Raw genomic sequence first — 19,723 nt, 5'->3', positions numbered from 1 at the left:
TTTGGCTTATATCCTCCTAAACCTTTCCTTTCCATGCACCTGGCCAAATGTCTTTTAAAGACAAACACTTGCCAAAAGGAGGCATAATGTGTCATTTTAGGGTTGCATTCCTTCAAATTAATAAGATTAAGCAGCCTTCAAGATATGAAATTTGTGGAGTAGATGGAGATGAATGGATATTCGAATGTACTGCCCCCTGGAGCCCCATACCACACTTTTCAGGAATGTAGAGTACTCTGGACGAATGTCCTTCACTCTTGCAGGTTTTACTGGTCTCTGGGTGAAAAGTTTGCAATGCGATGGAATGCAATGCTGTCTTAGGACTGGCTTTGTGCTCTGGGTGAAGGGGTTGCATTCTATATATATATATATATATATATATATATATATATATATATATATATATATATATATATACACACACACACACACACACATGTATGTGTACTTGTGAGTATGTGTATATATACACATTGAACTTTTTTTCTCTCGTTTATCATATTGTTTACAATGTACGATGTTTACATATTCCGTTGTTTTGCAGTAAGTAAGAATTTCATTGTTTTATCTGGGACACATGACAATAAAATACTCTTGACTCTCTCTTGACATTTATTTCCTCCATTCCCCGCAAGCCCGCTCCCTTTATAACCCAATGATGTTGAACATCCTCCCAAATACACTCATCAATGCACGCAGTTTTCCTCTATCTTTATTCACCTTTCCCATCCACTCCTTTCACCTGGTTCCAACTGCCCACAAACTCCACTCCACCTGGTTCCACCCGTCACCCAGGGTTGAGCCTTGTATCCCAACCCTCTTTTGCACTGCTAACTACTGGCCATTCTCACTCTAGTCAGGACGCTCTTTTTTTTTGCTCTGCAGCAGGAAGGATTATTTCTGCCTGCCGTCATTTTGACACAGACATTATACCTTTAGCATTTCTGTACCTACTGCACTTCATAAGCTCATGAATTCTAGGAGCAGAATTAGGCCATTCGGCCCATCAAGTCTACTCCGCCATTCAATCATGGCTGATCTATCTTTCCCTCTCAACCCCATTCTCCTGCCTTCTCCCCTTAACCCCTGACACCCTCACTAATCAAGACTGTGTCGACCTCCGCCTTAAAAATATCCATTGACTTGGCGTCCACAGCCGTCTCTGGTAATGAATTCCATTTCTGTCCTGACACGTCTGCAACAGAAACTTTGCCTTTGCTATTTCAAACATAGTGGACAATGCTCCTGAACAGGGACCACAGCTTATTTTCTCATCTCTGAATAACTTCCTTGTTATTTTTCACTAAAAGCAATGAGTTATTTTTGGGCATCACGTTGCGAAAGTGTTTGGTGCGTGAGATATGTTTGTATCATTTTAACCACTATTTACTTTATGATACGAATTTCTATTGAGATTAACAATTCATTAGCGAAATGTAAATCAGATTCAAATATTCAAGTGCTTTCAAAGACTGCAAAGCTAGACGCCGAGGTCAGTAGATGTTTGTTACCCCAGCTGTTTGTTATGTACATCAATACATGAATACAAGAGGAATGATGGTAAGTTTGCAGTTGGAATGCACATTGGTAGTGATAGTGAAAGGGATCATCTTTGTTGGGTAGAACAAACTAATCTGCTGGTAAATTGAATAGTGCAATGCAGATGGAAGTTAACCCAACAAGTGTAAGATGATGCATTTTGAAGGGCAGGACGTACACCATGATTTTTTTTGTTTAGTTTTTCATTTAGTTTAGGAAAACAGGCCCTTCGGCCCACTGAGACCGCGCCGACCAGCGATCCCCACACACTAACACTATCCTACACACACTAGGGACAATTTACAATTATGCCAAGCCAATTAACCTGCAAACTTGTCCGTCTTTGGAGTGTGGGTGGAAACTGGAGATCTAGGGAGAACGTACAAACTCTTTACAGACCTGTAGTCAGGATCGAACCAGGTCTCTGGTGCTGTAAGGCAACAACTCTACCGCTGCGCCACCTATTGTAGGCCTTAGGGAATTATGAACCTTGGTGTACACGTCCATAGATTCTTAAAGTGCAGCACAGGTAGCTCAGTTGTCAAAAATAAATGCTTCGGAGACACTGACCCTCATTAACTGCGGGATACAATGCAAGAGCATGGAGGTCATTGTATCTATATACTAAAACTCTCGTTTGTTTGTTTATTTGTGATCGAACTACAGCCAAAACGGTACATGATAGCGTGACAATTTTAGGCCCACCTTCCTCAGCGTCGTCGCTTTCATGGTAAAGCAAGTAGTTTTATTGAAATCGGTGTTATATTTTTCGGAAATCGGTGTTCTCATTTTAAAGTTTAAATCTATCTCCTAGGGAGGGAGGGGGGAGGGAGGAAGGGGGAGGAGGGGGGATAAGGGGGGGGGTTGAGGGGGAAATGGAAGTGGGGAAGGGAGGGGGGAGGTGGGTAGGAGAGGGTGCTGCAGCAATGCAGGAGAGGTTTGGGCCCAACGGGTCCACTTGGTCTAGTACTGTTATAAAACTTGGGTCAGGCTACAAAAAATTATTGTGTGTAGTTCTGGTAACCACACAATAGAGAGGATTTATTGCATGGGGGAGGGAGGAGAGGAGATTCACCTGGATGTTGCCCGGGATGACAGGATTCAGTTGTCAGAAGAGAGTGGATGGGCTGGATTTGCTTTTCTTTGCGTTGAGGAGGCTGAGGGGGTTCCTGAAAGAAATATGCCGAATTACGATGGACACTGATTAGGGGGGGGGGGGGGGTTAGTGAGAAACCATTTGTCATAATGGCGACATCTAAAACCAGAGGACATGCATTTAACTGAGGCAGAGGGTGGTTGCAATCTCGACACACTACTTGATACGATAATAAAGGCAAGTACTCACACAACATTTAAAAGGTACATGGATAAGGACTAGAATTGCCAGTGCGTGGAAAACCATGGACTGAGTGCTGTGAAGTGCTGGCAGCACGGTGGCGCAGCGGTAGAGTTGCTGCCTCACAGCGTTTGCAACGCCGGAGACCCGTGTTCGATCCTGACTACAAGTGCTGTCTGTACAGAGTTTGTATGTTCTCCCCGTGACCGTGTGGGTTTTCTCCGAGATCTTCGGCTTCCACCCGCACTCCAAAGACGTACAGATTTGTAGGTTAATTGGTTTGGTATAAGTGTAAATTGTCCCTAGTGTGTGTAGGGTAGTGTCAATGTGCAGGGATCGCTGGTCGGTGTGGACTCGGTGGGCTGAAGGGCTTGTTTCCGCTCTGTATCTCTAAAACTAAACTGAACTAAAAATGGGATTAGTTTGGTTGGCTACGCAATGGTTCACATGGACATGGTGGGCTGAATGATTCTTTTTCTATGCTGCATGATTCAAGAAGTCAGTAAGACGCTTGTGATCACTCAATGCTACTTCCAAACATCATGTAAATTCACAATTGGTACCCCAGTGAGGCACATTAATAAACTTTTTTCCTGACTGTAAATTTTCCAAAAGTTCAAGATATTGCCAATTTTCAATGCGAAGGTTTTGATTTCAGTTCAAAACTCTTTTGCTTTTGAAAGATAAAGCCTGGCGTTTTAAGTTCTGGAGACAGATCTGATCAGCCCTTCATCTGCTTCCATGCTGGGAAGATCTGGATGAAATGCACTGACATTTTCCATTCAAGGCCTTTGGTTAAAAACAAAAGTTTATACTTTCTGTCTTATCTGAATGAGCACCGCACCAAGAACAGAAGTTCAATGGATCAGTTTATTATCACATGTACCAATTATATACATCAGGAGGTGCAGATCCAGAGCCAGCAACATTGTGGGGGACCCCTACCACCCCAGCAACGGACTGTTCCAGCTGCTACGGTCAGGCAAGTGCCTCCGCTGTCACGCTGTGAAAACAGAGAGGATGACGGAGTTTCTTCCCACAGGCCATCAGGACTGTTAACTCTCATATCACCAGGGACTAATTTAATTTACTGTATTAATTTATTTTTTGTGTTAAAAATGTTCTTTCTATTCTGTTTTGTAGTTTTAGCACAATCTGCAGGCGTTGCCACTTTCATTTCACTGCACATCTTATATATGTATGTGACAAATAAACTTGACCTGACTTGACTTGACTTGAGGTACAGTGAAACTCGAATTGCCATCTAGCCATACTAAAATAAAAAGCAACAAGACCCACATCTACATAAAAGTTAACATAAACATCCGCCACAGCTGATTCCCCCACATTCCTCACTGTGATGGAAGGCAATAAAGTCCAATCTTCTTCTTTATACTTTCGCGGTCGGGGCAGTCAAACCATCTGCAGTCGGGGAGATCGAAGCTCCCGCAGCCGGCGCTTGAAGCTCCTGCGTCGGGGCGGTCAAAGCTCCTGCGTCCTGGAACTCCCGAAATCGGTCTCTAACCAAGGACCGCGAGCTCCACAATGTTAAAGTCCGCAGGCTCCCGCTGTTGGAGCTCCAAAGTCGATCCCCTACAGGGATTGCCAGCTCCGCGATGGTAAGTCCGCAGGCACCCATGGTTGAAGCTCCCGAAGCCGGTCTCCGGCAGTGGCCGCCAGCTCCTCGATGTTAGGCCGCAGTGTGGACGGAGATACGATACGGGAAAAAAATCGCATCTCTGTCGAGGGAAGAGATTTTAAAAAGTTTCCCCCAACCCCCCACCCCCATATAAAACATGCTAAATCATACATTTAACACATGCTGAAAAAACAACAAAGAAGGAAGGGACAGACAGACCATTGGCAGGGCAGCCATTGCTGCTGGTGCCACCCGGTGCTCAACGCAATCTTAAGACAAAGCAACGAATGCCTTGAACATTCCCTCCACCACCAGACCTTATAATGTGGAACCACCTCCAAGATGGTGGTTGGCCTTGCTAAGCACCAGTATGTGTACAAAATCACGAGAGGAATAGATCAGGTAGTCGCGCAGAGCCTTCAGCCCAGAGTAGGGGAACCGAGAACCAGACGAGACATAGTTTTAAGGTGGGAGGGGGAAGATTTAGTTGGAACCTGAGGGGAATTATTTTCACGCAAAAGATGGTGCGTGTATGGAACGAGCTGCCGCAGGAGGTAGTTGAGGCAGGTACCACTGCAATGTTTAAGAAACATTTAAACAGGTACATGGATAGGACAGGTTTAGAGGGATATGGGTCACACACAGACAGAGGGGCCTAAAGTAGATGGGACATGTTGGCCGGTGTGGGCAAGTTGGGCCGAAGGGCCTGTTTCCACGCTGTGTGACTCTATGACCCATCTTGAAGGGGCAGAGTATCCGACACATTTGAAAGCCACACATCATCACACATCATCTTTGCTTTGAAATATATAGCCAGTTCTTGTACTGTTGCTGTGATAAAGTCCTTGAGCCCACTGAGCTGACCGAGAGAGAGTACCACCATCATGGTGAATGAAAACCGTTCAAGAGGTCCTCTCACTGTCACCCGCTCAAGGGCAGTAATTGATTACTGTCTCCTTTTTCTGTACGTTTACTTATTTATCTATTTATTCAATTCTCTATGTTCTAGAAATCCCTGTAAAGCGTCTTTGAGTGTTTGAAAAGCGCTATATAAATGTAATGCATTATTATTATTATTATTATTACCGGTCAACTACATACACATTTCATGAATGAGTAACGCCAAAGCTGTTCTTTTATGGCCTGCCGTCCTCACGGAGGATGGAGAGAAGATGTCAATTTTCTGCACAGTTCACGCTGACTTGGAGACTCATTGTTTACATGCTTGGTGGATGGTGTGGGTGTAGGGAACGAACTGTGAGGGAGGAAGGTGTGAAGCACAACGCCATTATTGAAATGTGTGGGCTATATTTCTGAATCATCTTCTGAATAAAAGCATTGTGAGCATTTTCCAACCTCAGGCTTCCATTCGGTTGGCTCCTGTGCACAAAGGTTATTCATTTCCATTGAGGCAGTTTTCTCCGCATATCATTTTACTGTCAATACCATTTGCTGAATTGCTGTTCCCATAGGCTTCTTGTGCACTGTGCCATTGCAGAAAATGTTCTTCAGTGCAGGAACTGAGCCGTTGCAAACACTTCACTTAAATGCAATATTCTTCTCCGGTACTGGCAACTTTCTCGCTCGACACCTGTGAGCTATGGCTGTGCAATGTAAGTCCACACTCTCTTGGTTTAATCTCATACCACAGTGCATCTAACACAGGGTCAGCCCACTTGCCTCTGCAATCATTTCCACCCTGTCCGAGCAGTATTGTCCAAAACTTGGCTCTGCCATCTAGTTTCCATTCCAGCGTCAGAGGAGAAGACTTTATTCACCTTCAGCCTCTTCAAACTCTAGCTTTTTGTGTCCACCTTCTGACTTTGTCGTTGATGTCTGTCACTCAAAAAATGAACCTTTAGAAAAATAATAAGAGGACCCTCCGGCTCTCTTCGTGTTAATGCGACCCTCAGTTAATTTTTCTTGGTCGGGTGATGTATATATAACACTGCATCTTTGTGAGTTATTATCAGACAATCACTCACCCAGTCCTCCAATGCATTTGCTTCACCATGCACAATCCTGACATCTCCCACATACCTCATCATCCACAGGTTTACACATCATTCCCATTTTTATTTCTTATTTACTTCAGTGATGCTGTTAATAATCTTAAGCACCTTGATCAAATCTATCTTTAACCTCTACTCCACAAAGAGGAACAAATTGAGTTTAGTTTAGTGTAGTTGAGTTTAGAGGTACAGCGTGGAAACAGGCCCTTTGGCCCACTGAGTCCACGCTGAGTGGCGGTCCCCATACACCAACAAACCAGGGACAATTTACAATTATACCGAGCCAATTAACCTACAAACCTGTACGTCCTTGGAGTGTGGGAGGAAACCCGAGTTCTTGGAGAAAACCCAGGCAGGTCACGTGGAGAACGCACAAACTCCGCACAGACAATCACCCTAGTCAGGATCGAACTTGGGACTCTGCAGTAAGGCAGCAACTCTACCACAACGCCACCTGAAGTGCTGCCTAATTTTTCAAAGTGATCTAAGCCTTCCATTCCTGCTGTAATACTAATCTCCTCCCTGGTGTGCTGGTACCTTTTCTAAAATGTGGTGCCTGGAGTTAAACTCAATATTTAATTTGGGCCTAAAGCAATATTTTATAGAATCTTAGCATAACAATCTCGGTACTATTCATTAGGATTCTTTGTGCTTCTCGCTTGTCTTGTCAGCTTGTTCAGACTCCGCTGAGGATTTGTGTGTGTACGCCCCAACATCTTTTTTTCTCTACATACACCTCCTTTACATTTGCTTTGTTCTTGATCAAATAAACATGCTGCCCTGTTGGGAATGGGAGGACGAGTTTTGAAAATACAGTCGATCTTGCGATTTCATAAGCAGGTTCGGTTGTGTAGTTTCACTGGCAATGAGTTTGCTTTCAGACGAAGCAGCTCTGTTGTACAAGTAAGTCTGCTGCCACTGGCTTCCATTCACAATGCAGACCAGACACTTGCAGTCAGTAACCTTGAAAGACAAACAGCCCTGCAGTGAAATAATGCTGTTGCTAGAATTAAATGTTGGAAATATTCATCAGGTCAGGTTCTGCAGAGCATCTGCAGAGAGAAACAAAGTCAACATATCAGCTTGATATCTTGTGTAGGAAAGAACTGCAGATGCTGGTTTAAATCGAAGATGGACACAAAATGCTGGAGTAACTCAGCGGGACAGGCAGCATCTCTGGAGAGAAGGAATGGGTGACGATTCGGGTCGAGACCCTTCTTCAGACTGAGTTACTCCAGCTTGATATCTTATCAGGGCTGAGAAATGTAAAAGATTACGGAAAAAAATAACAGGAGTGGAGGAGAGAACATGTGTAAAGCTCCATGTTAGAACTTTTGCATCTTTCCTTGTCTTATTATTATCCTCCTTTACCTCACACTATCTTCTCTTCTTATAGGCTCAAATGTCAAAGGAGCAGAATTAGGCCATTCGGCCCATCACGTCTGCTCTGCCATCACGGCTGATCTATCTTTCCCTCTCAACCCCATTCTCCTGCCTTCCCCCCATAACCCCTGACACCCATATTCATCAAGAATCTGTCAATATTCACCATAAAAATATCTATTAACGGACTCCACGGCCTTTGTGCCAATGAATTTCACAGATTCATCAACCTCTGACTAAAGAACTCTGTTCAATTATTGTTTCGTTTAATTTATTCAATTATTACGCTTCAATTTCCTTCCTTTTCCCCTTCTTGTACACTGCCCTCTTCTACTGCTTCTTTAGACCTGCTGATCTCTAACTTTTCCCAGTTTCGATGAAAAGTCATCAGCTTGAAATGTTAACGTTTTCCTCTCTGCTCAAATACTCGGTAAGTCCTATTTTTACTGGCACAGCCTTAAACCCAGAGGATTCCTGTCACTTTCAGTCGGGGCTTCTGAATGAACGGAAGAGAGGAGATTCGATGACTTTCAAAAGTTCAATAAAACTTACATAAAATGTTCCTGAGAAATTTTACTGACACCTCCCTAGGGCAGTCAGGGTAAAATGCAGGAGGAAAACATTGCTGCCAAGCCGAAAACAAACTCCATTTCCAGTGTTCGGGGAAATTGATGGACTGTCAGTCTTCAGTTTGTTTTCGTGGTTGATTCGCGAATTTTAAACTCTGAATAAACTCAAGTAACTGCCAGCCGCCTTCTGAACTGTGAAATCTTCTCCAGAAACCTGTAAACAACTTCAAGCACGGCTTCACCAGTCTGATCACTCTCCCCCCCAGCTCATATTTTCTTTTTTTAAAAATATTTAAAAATCTTATATTCCAGGTGCAGTTCAATTGTTAGACCTTGAAGCGGCAATTTATGACAATGCATTTGTGAGTAGCTATAATTATCTATGTTTTCTTAATTAGACTTCACCACAGGGACCACATGAAGCAGTCTTAAAGGGTCATGACAAATTAGCAGCTATGCATTACAATCATATTCTAGACCCAGAATCATCGTGAGCAATGTCAAAAGATCTGTTCATGTGTATGTGAACTTATCTACTTCTTTGAATAATGAATTAATTCTCTGCCGCTTATTAAGTCAATTTTTTGATACCCTTTTAATTCCTGGCTTTGCATAACAATGTCCCTCTCTGCCTATGCTGATAACTAGATATAGCTAGCTATCGATGCATATGTTTTTTTTTTAAAAACCTTTAGCTCACTATTGATTTGGTACTGGTACATCACTGTCACATATAACACGATACCGTGGAAAAGCTTCTGTTTGCCAGTCAAATTAAATCATACTACGCATACGTACAAACAAGCCACACACATGTACAACAGGCAGTGCTAAAGAGAAAAATAACAGAGTGCAGAATATAGTTTTACGGGATTGTAGCATTACGCTTTCGGAGAAAAAGTCCACTATCTTCAATGAGGTAGGTGGGAAGATCAGGATTATCTCCTAGTTTACAGGAGGACCATTCACTGTATGTTCATTTATATATTCACTTCAGTACCTATTTCTGTACTTATTAACAAAACTACTTGACCATCAAAACCCACAGGTTTTGTCTATGATTAATTTATTTTTTTTAAACTCCATTTTATCCTCCTGTGTCCATAGCTCCATTGAGGTCTACTGCCTCTCTGGGCATGACCTGTCCCTTTGTGATATACCCAGTAATCTCTGAGGGGTTGGCACTTGTCTTGTATTTTTAATGCGCTAAGACTTAATTATAAATTCCAAATGTGGAAATAGTTGTTCCAAATCAAAACCTTTCTTCCAGTGGGATCTTGGAAATCAATGGGTTCAAGGAGATTGTTGGATATTATACCTGCACCAGTGACAACCATTGTGCCAGTGTGACCTCTTCACATCCCATCTCTCCAGCTGCCCACCTCAGGCCCAGTCTTACAATTAGATTATCTATGATAACCCTAATACTCCACAATATCTCTGGAGAGATTTACCACATTTTCCATTGCCATTTTGACAGGGTGCTATTTTATTCTTTCTTTTAACATTTTAGTTGAGTTTATTTTAGTTTAGAGATACAGCACGGTAACATGCCCCTTCGGCCCATCGAGACCGCACCGACCAGTGATCCCCGCACATTAACACTACCAGGGACAATTTTACATTTAAACCAAGCCAATTAACCTAAAAAGCTGTATGTCTTTGGAGTGTGGGAGGAAACTGAAGATCTCGGAGAAAACCCACGCAGGTCACGGGGAGAACGTACAAACTCCATACCGACAAGCACCCGTAGTCAGGATCGAACCCGGGTCTCTGGCGCTGTAAAGCAGTAGCTCTACCACTACGCCACCGTGGTTACATTCAGAAGAATGGGGCTAGCAGAGGATCTTCTCCAAATTTTGAAACAGAATAATTGACAAATGTTCACACATTAGACCCATATACACATTTACCTTTCAATTTCCAATGCAGGTACAGTTTCTTCCTCAGTATGCATTGATGATAAAGTCTACTATGCTCAAATGATCCTCTGTGTAGAAAGACATTTTCTGACCCATTTCTTCATTTTCCTACCTGGATCTTTGGTAATTCCCCAGCCGGTGAAATCATTATTACAATGCTTTTCATAATTGATGTCAGTATGTATTTGGCTCGAGTAGAAAAATGTTCAAGTCCTTGGAGAAAATGCATCGATGATTTGAGGTGACATACAGACATTAAACGCAGTATTTTTATTTTCTTTTAATCTTTAGGTTTGGCTGTACATCAGATCATTACCATCACAGTCTCTCTCATCATGATTGTTGCTGCTTTGATAACAACGTTGGTTTTAAAAAACTGGTAAGTAAATTCTTTGCAAGCTAAGATAAAGCTATAAATACCGGTTATCTGTGATTGAAAAGAAGAATGCTAGACATACAACTCCATTAGTCAGTTCTTTCAAAGTGACGCCGATGGCTTGACATCTTGGTGAATCCTTATTCAAAGTTATTGGTTGTCAATGAAAGGTGACAGTCAAAATATTGATTTATTTCAGATATTGAATGACTGGGATTTCTATCATTTTTTTTTCCACTACCTTTTGTTGATTATTTTGGTTCTCATCCTGGATGAGTATTAGTGATGAGGGGAAGAGTGTTTTGGCTGTTAGGTTTTGAAGCACATTTTCAGTTAGATGTATCATGGTGTTGTTAAACAACGTTAACTGTTCCAGACCATGTGCTTCAGTTTAAACCACAGAACAAATTTCTTGCTGTAGAATTGATTGGGTAAATGCAAAGTCTTTTCTCCCAGAGTAGGGGAATCGAGAACCAGAGGACATAGGTTTAAGGTGAAGGGGGAAAGACTTAACGGGACCCAGAGTGGCAACGTTTTTGCACAAAGGGTGGTAGGTATATGGAATGAGCTGCCAGAGGAGGAAGTTGAGGAAGGCACTAACACAACATTTAAAAAACTTTTGGATAGGACAGGTTTAGAGGGATATAGGGCAAACGCAGGCAGGTGGAACTAGTGTAGATAGGGCATGTTGGTCGACATGGGCAAGTTGGGCCAAAGTGCCTGTTTTCTCTGTGACTACTATAACAACATGATTTTTCACCACCCATTCCAGTTTCTCTAAGAGAGACTGCCATTTAGTGGGCATCCTGTGCTATGTACTGCATTCATTAAAAGGGACACACATGCATTTACAACCTTCGTTTTCTTATAGTATTAATGCCGTCAGCAATCTTAGTTTTTATTGTTCCAGTTTAGAATTTAATCCCAAACCTCAAAGTGATATGAAAGATCTGGGGATAATCTAAGGTGCTTTCTTTTGTTTCTTAATATAAGAAAATAACTGCAGATGCTGGTACAAATCTAAGGTATTTATTCACAAAATGCTGGAGTAACTCAGCAGGTCAGGCAGCATCTCGGGAGAGAAGGAATGGGCGACGTTTCGGGTCGAGACCCTTCTTCAGACCCTTCTTCAGTCTGAAGAAGGGTCTCGACCCGAAACGTCACCCATTCCTTCTCTCCCGAGATGCTGCCTGACCTGCTGAGTTACTCCAGCATTTTGTGAATAAATACTTCTTTTGTTTCTTTATCTGTCTGGGTCTATTTGGGTGTCCACCAAATTTAGAAAATCTGTAAGAAGGAACTGCAGGTGTTGGTTTACATCGAAGAGAAGACACAAAATGTTGGAGTAACTCAATGGGTCAGGCAGCATCTCTGGAGAAAAGGGATAGGCGATATTTCAGATCTGATGAAGGGTCTCGACCCGAAACGCCACCTATTCCTTTTCTCCAGAGATGCTGCCTGACCCGCTGAGTTACTCCAGCATTTTGTGTCTATCTTCCAATTAAAAATCTGATCTCTATCACCATTCCCCTGAACTTGCAATAAGGCCTCCACCTGTCCGAAATAATCATGTAGTTTTGCAGTCGAAATAATCATCTGGAGCTCAAATGGTGGAGAATTGTACATGTCACCTTCTGACATGCATATCATTCTGTTATTTGTTCCGTTTTTTCCAAAAGCTTCTCATCTCCTTTTTATAATGAAGTCCTAAATGATACAAATGTTGGTGATGCTTTTGGGATTTTGAAAGCAACTTATTTCACACACAAAAGATTTATTGGTGAAATGTGCAGATTGTCTCAGGGTGACAGGGTGATGTTTGAGATGCAAGGTAGGAAGTTAAAACTTGGAATAATGTGGGTTTGTTTTAAATCCTAAAGAGTAATAAACGGATAAATGAGGTAAGAACGATCAGTGTAAGTAGCGTGGCAGACTAGCATGGTAAGTGGAAACACTCCCCTCTGCGCCAGAGACCCGGTTCGATTCTGACAAGGTGTACCGTCTATGTGAATTTTACACGTTCTCCCCATGACCGCATGTTTGCACAGGGTGTTTCATTTTCCGCCCACATCCCAAAGACAAGCTCACGAGTTCACAAGTTATAGGAGTAGAATTAGGCCCTTCGCCCCATCGAGTCCACTCCGCCATTCAATCATGGCTGATCTCTGCCTCCTAATCCCATTTCCCTGCCTTCTCCCCATGACCCTGGACACCCGTCCCAATCAAGAATTTGTCTGTCTCTGCTTTAAAAATATTCACTGACTTGGCCACCACAGCCCTCTGTGGCAATGAGTTCCACAGATTAACGACCCTCTGACTAAAGTTATTCCTCCTCACCTTTCCAAAATAGCGCCCTTTTAATTCTGTATCTATGGCCTCTGGTCCTAGACTCTCCCACCAGTGGAAACATCCAGGTGTTCCACATCCACTCTATTGCAGGTTGGCAAGTGAATTGACCTACATAAATTGCCCTCAGCGGTAGGATCTGGAGGGAATCAATGGGAACGTGGTGAGAATTAATGTGGAATTGTTCTTAACGATCGGCGCAGACTCAGTGGACCGAATGGCCTGTTTCCACGCTGTATCTCTCTGTGACTCAAAGTAGTTTCAGGGAGAGAGATTGGATGGATGAGCGATGGCGAAAGGGTGAAGGTTAAATTTAGACTCTCCTGACCTCGGAAACTCTTCACCATCCCACGCCGTTAGGAGCGGAACAATGCGGAGAGCTCTTTGACCCGTGGCGTGTAGTGCAACCTGTTTTCCTGGCATCACAGCCAACAATGACACAGCAAGAGGGGGCAATGAAACTGACCCATGCTGTTTTGTGGGATGATATTCATACGGTAGCGGAATGGAAGGCTTGTTTGGAGATGTATACAACACTCCGTCGGATAGGAAAGGCTAACCTCTATCAGTAGTTTCAGGTCAGGAAGAACTTTAGTTCACTAATTCACAATTACCATAGGCCAGAAATGGAATTGGGCCATTACGGACACTAATTGAGAGGAGAAACGTTGGATCTAGTTTGTGAGAAAAAAAAACCTAGAAACTACAATGAGAAGTGATGGGGTTACTTCTCTTGAAGAAGTAGGTCATACAGAGAACAAGGCTTTGTGATGCGAACCACCAATCTTTTCATCACTGATGATTGATGCTGCTGGCAAGTGTAATGTATTTTGCTGATTGCCATTTGCAGAGAGATCTGCCACAGCTGCAACCTCGTTAATCGTTGCCGCACAGGCCCCCTCTGGTCCTCCATTTTTGATCCTTCTCTTGTGTGGCCACTTTGAATAAAATCTCCTGAATGGTTTACTCTTTCGACTTTGTGCCCCACGGACCTGTGCCAGTTATTTTCGTTCCGCTGGCTCTCGTTTCACCCTGGAAATTCAATTTCCGTGATGTCTCGTGACAGATTTGTGACACCTGTGTGGAGACTCAAAGGCAGTTTAATGTTATCCTTCTTATTTGGAACTCCATCCACTCTTCTATTTCCCCAAAGTTCCTGAATAATGAGGGTGCCTAAGGTAGACACAAATCGCTGGAGTAACTCAGCGGGACAAGCAGCATCTCTGGAGAGAAGGAATGGGTGACGTTTTGGGTCGAGACCCGAAACGTCCCCCCAATCCTTCTCTCCAGAGATGCTGCCTGTCCCGTTGAGTTACTCCAGCTTTTTGTGTCTATCTTTAGTTTAAACCAGCATCTGCAGTTCCTTCCTACACATACTATAATGAGTGAGCCTGACTGACTAATCCCCAAGATTCCCTGAAACATTGATTGACAGATGCCAATACTTCAGTAACTTCCCCATGATGTAGACTGGACTTCTTGGAAATATTTAGTTTAGTTTAGTTTAGTTTAGAGACACAGCATGGAAACAGGCCCTTTGGCCCACCGAATCCATACCAATCTTTCTGAGGAAGGGTCTCGACCCAAAGCATGACCTATTCCTTTTCTCCAGAGATGTTGTCTGACCCGTTGAGTTACTCCAGCTTTTTGTGTCTATCACCGGTACACGAGTTCTATCCTACACACTAGGGACAGTTTTACAGAAGCCAATTAACCTACAAGCCTGCACGTATTTGGAATGTGGGAAGAAACCGGCGCACCTGGAGAAAAACCATGCAGTCACAGGTAGAATGTGCAATCTTCATACAGACAGCAACCGAGGTCAGGATCAAACCAGGCTATCTGGCGCTGTAAGGCAGTAATCTACCGGTAAATGTTGATCGGAGTTGGTTGTTTGAAGGGCAAAATGACAATAGACAACAGACAATAGGTGCAGGAGTAGGCCATTCGGCCCTTCGAGCCAGCACCGCCATTCACCGTGATCATGGCTGATCGTCCACAATCAGTACCCCGTTCCTGCCCTCTCCCCATATCCCCCTGACTCTGCTATCATTAAGAGCTCTCTCTAGCTCTCTCTTGAAAGCATCCAGAGAATTGGCCTCCACTGCCTTCTGAGATCTGGAAAGTGGGATGCTTTTGGAAGTGTGATGGTGAGAGTTTAAAGTGAAGGGCAAGGCAGGAGGGAGGAAGGAAGCTTGGATGACGAGAGAAATTGAGGCTCTGGTCAGGAAAACGAAAGAGACATGGCCAAGTATAGGCATCTGGAATCAAGTGTACCCCTGGAGAAGTTGAGCGGACTGAGAAGATTACTGAAGAAAGAAACAAGGAGGTCAAAAAAAGGGGCAATAGGTAGACCTGGTAGATAAGATTATGGAGAATCCAAAGATATTTTTTCAGTACATTAGGGAAAGAGAGTAATTGGAGAGAGAAGAGGGCCCTTCAGGAACCAAAGTGGTCATCGCAGGAGATGAGCAAGGTCTTCAATGAGTACTCCTCTGTTCTTACTGTGGAGAAGGACGTGAAGACATGAAACCAGTCTGAAGAAGGGTCTCGACCCGAAACGTCACCCATTCCTTCTCTCCCGAGATGCTGCCTGACCTGCTGAGTTACTCCAGCATTTTGTGAATAAATCGAATCGCACAGTTAATCGAATCGCACAGGTGGAGACAGGAAGATGTGTTGACCACAGTCTGTATTATGGTTGAGGAGGTGCTGGATGTCCTGTGGCGTATGAAAGGAAATAAATCTCCCAGGTCTGATCAGTTACATCTGAGGATACTGTGGGAAGCTAGAGAATAAATTGCAGGAGGCGTGACAGAGATAAATGAATCATTGTCAGACATGGGTGTGGTGCCAGATGACCGGAGAGTTGCTAATGTTGGGACTCTATTTAGAAAAGCTGCAAGAAAAATTCTAGGAACTATAGACCAGTGAAGCTAACATCTGTGTTACTGGAGTAGACTGGACTTCTTGGAAATATTTAGTTTAGTTTAGAGATACAGCATGGAAACAGGCCCTTTGGCCCACCGAATCCATACCAACCTTGAAGCTTACATCTGTGTTAAAATTCTAGGAACTATAGACCAGTGAAGGTTACTGGAGAGTGTTCCGAGGGATAAGGTTTCTATGCATTTGGATAGACAAAGGCTAATTAGGAATGGTCAATATGGCTTTGTACAGGGCAGATTGTGTCTCACACAACTGATTGAGTTTTTTTGAATAAAGAACCAAAAACATTGATGCGGGTAAGGTCGTAGTCGTTGGCTATATGGACTTCAGCAAGACTTTTGGTAAGGTTCGACACGGTATGTTGATCTGAAAGGTTACATTGATTTTTTAGATTTAGATTTAGAGATACAGCGCGAAAACAGGCCCACCGAGTCCGCTCCGCCCAGCGATCCCCGCACATTAACACTATCCTACACACACTAGGGACAATTTTTACATTTACCCAGTCAATTAACGTACATACCTGTACGTCTTTGGAGTGTGGGAGGAAACCGAAGATCTCGGAGAAAACCCACGCAGGTCACGGGGAGAATGTACAAGCTCCGTACTGACGGCGCCCGTAGTCAAGATCGAACCTGAGTCTCCGGCGCTGCATTCGCTGTAAGGCAGCAACTCTACCGCTGCGCCACTTGGTGGGATCCAGGAGAGCTAGTTGCTTGGGTACAAAATTGGCTTCAGGGAAGGAAGCAGAGGGTGGTGGTGGAAGTTTATTTTTCAGACAGCAGGCCTGTGATGAGAGGTTTGCCTCAGAGATGGGTGTTGGGCACACTGCTGTTCGCGGTCTAGATGAGAGTGGGCAATTTAGATGAGAGTGGGCAATGCTTGATTAAGAAGTTTGTAGATGACACTAAAGTCTATAGGGAGAGATTGGGGCAGCTCAGACATCATTCCTTGGAGTGCAGGAGACTAAGGGATAATCTTATAGAGGTGTATAGAATCATGAGCAGAATGATATGGTGAATGCACAGTCCTTTATCCACAGTAGGGGAAACAAAAACCAGTGGATATAGATTTAAGTTGAAAGGGGAAAGAACCTGAGGGACACCTTTTTCACATAGAGAATGATGGGTAGAAGGTATAAAAAAATAACTGCAGATGCTGGTACAAATCGAAGGTATTTATTCACAAAATGCTGGAGTAACTCAGCAGGTCAGGTAGCATCTCAGGAGAGAAGGAATGGGCGACGTTTCGGGTCGAGACCCTTCTTCAGACTGATGTCAGGGGGGCGGGACAAAGGATGGATATAGGTGGAGACAGGAAGATAGAGGGAGATCTGGGAAGGGGGAGGGGAAGAGAGGGGCAGAGGAACTATCTAAAGTTGGAGAAGTCAATGTTCATACCGCTGGGCTGCAAGCTGCCCAGGCGAAATATGAGGTGCTGGGAGAAGTCAATGTTGACTTCTTTGAAGTCAATGGTAGATGGAATGAGTTGCCAGAGGAGTTAGTTGAAACAGGTACAATCACAACACTTACAGACACTCACTTGAACAGATACATGGATAGGAAACATTTAGGTCGTGGGCAAATGAGATGGGCATCTTGGTTAGCACAGCCGAGTTGGGTCGAAGGGCCTGTTTCCGCTCTGTATGATGCAAGAACAAAAGGATCTGCGGATGCTGGTTTACAAAAAACACACACACAGTGCTGGGGTATATCAGGGGGTCAGGCAACAGGACGTGGATGGATGAAGTTGCAGGTTAGGATCCTTCTTCAGACCGATTGTCATGGGGGAGGGGAGAAAGCTGGAAAAGAGGGGGTGGAACAAAATCTGGAAAGTGATGGGTGGATACAGATGAGCGGGTGTATTCATTGGCAGATGGGTGGACAAAGGCTTGAGGTGAAAAGGAGACAATAGGCTGTGAGATAAGGGGAGAAAAGAAGCGATATTTAAAGCGAGAGGGAGGGATGTAGGTGGAAGGGCATGGGGGGGAGGGGAAATATCAATGATATTTGAGGATATGATTTATTTATTCGTGTCATCACACAGCTGTTTGCCAATAGCGAGCAAATTTTAGTGCCACGTCATTGGCCTGTGCAAGATCCTTTACAGTGCATGTGTCATGCAGCATGTCACAGCTCAGGAGATGTTCCATAGTCTGGAGGCCCCGTCCACACTCGCAGTCTGCCGCATCTTCAGTACATCCCCACTCCAGCACGTTCGATTTGCTCCTCCCCCACGCCTGTCCGTAGTCTGTTGAGACTGCGCCAGGTTATCCACGGTTGGTCGGAACCTGCTGGGAGTTTCTCAGAGGGATCGATTGCCGTGTGAGTGTCCTCCGGAGATTTCTCTAGTCTCTCTTCCCAGAGTTTGAGCCTTCTGGACGATGCACTGCAGTCCAAGGGATGGACAGAAGAGAGGAAACTTCTGCGTGATTTCAAACGCTGAGGTCGCAAAGGATGGTCATGTAGGGGGGTGTCTTTCATCCTCTGATTGTCTGAGGCGTTCTTTTTAACAAGCTTTTTGACAACTCTTCTGATTCCAGGAGGTGCAATGCCAGAGAGTAGGTAGATGTTGTCAGTCTTGGTCGGAATAAGATTTCTATGCATTTGGATAGACAAAGGCTAATTAGGAATGGTCAATATGGTTTTGTACATAGTAAGATACTGCACTACAGGAATAAATTCTCAATCCAGAGAGTTCCAATCGCACTATGGTAGCTGGATTACATTCAGTTATTGAATAAATCTAAAAGTTTTTTTTTAACTTATAAAGAAGTAGGAATGATGAAATTAACAGATTGGTGTGAAACCCATCTGGGTCATTAATGTCCTCCAGGGAAAGAAATCTGCCACCCACACACTGTGTCGTGTGTGACTCCAGGTTTTCTATCAGTTTTTAGGTTCAACGACTAAAAAATGTTACATTCCAAGAAAGAGTAAACAGAGAAAAAAACCCATCTTTTATGCCAGTTTCATCCGCAGATCATACGGAATTTTCATGATCCACTTTGTTGGTTTGGCAAACATAGAACATAGACCATAGCAGCTCAGGAACAGGCCCTTCAGCCCACAATGTCTGTGCCGAACATGATGCCTAATTGCACTGGTCCCATCTGCCTGTACATGATCAGTGTCTCTCTATTCCCTGCACTTCCAGATGCCTTTCTAAAAGCCTCTTCAACACCATGATCGTATCTGCCTCCACCACCACTCATGGCAATGCATTCCAGGCCCCCACCACCCTCTGTGTAAAAAAAAACTTGCCCCACACTTCTCCATTAGACTTTCCCCCTCTCACTTTATAGTCATGCCCTCTCGTGTTGGACATTTCCGCCATGGGGAAAAAGGTTCTGACTGTCGACCCTATCTATGCCTCATAATTGTATATACTCAACCTCCGCCATTCCAGTGAAAACAATCCAAGTCTATCCAACCTCTCCCTGTAGCTAAAACCCTTTGATCCAGGCAACATTCTGGTAAACCTCCTCTGCACCCTCTCCAAAGCCTTCACATCTTTCCTGCAATGGGGTGACCAGAATTGCACGCAGTACTCCAAATACGGCCTAACCAAAGAACGACAATAGACAATGGACAATAGACAATAGGTGCAGGAAGGAGTAGGCAATTCGGCCCTTCGAGCCAGCACCGCCATT

The 19,723-nt window shown here is 43.9% G+C and overlaps 1 protein-coding gene across 6 annotated transcripts in view; it reads left to right on the top strand.

Moving 5' to 3' along the window:
- The window catches only part of ajap1 (adherens junctions associated protein 1), a 237,146-nt gene that overhangs the window by 112,843 nt on the left and 104,580 nt on the right, over positions 1 to 19,723 (top strand). For all 6 annotated transcript variants that reach the window (XM_078425014.1, XM_078425015.1, XM_078425012.1 and 3 more), the window contains exon 3: positions 10,692 to 10,779. In XM_078425014.1, the coding sequence (XP_078281140.1) occupies positions 10,692 to 10,779 (88 nt within the window). The remainder of the gene's footprint in view (positions 1 to 10,691; positions 10,780 to 19,723) is intronic.

The sequence above is a fragment of the Rhinoraja longicauda genome, chromosome 30 (assembly GCF_053455715.1).
Source record: "Rhinoraja longicauda isolate Sanriku21f chromosome 30, sRhiLon1.1, whole genome shotgun sequence".
Lineage (NCBI taxonomy): Eukaryota > Metazoa > Chordata > Chondrichthyes > Rajiformes > Arhynchobatidae > Rhinoraja > Rhinoraja longicauda.
Note: the sequence above shows the minus strand (reverse complement) of the source record. Positions and strands in the feature narration are given on the sequence as shown.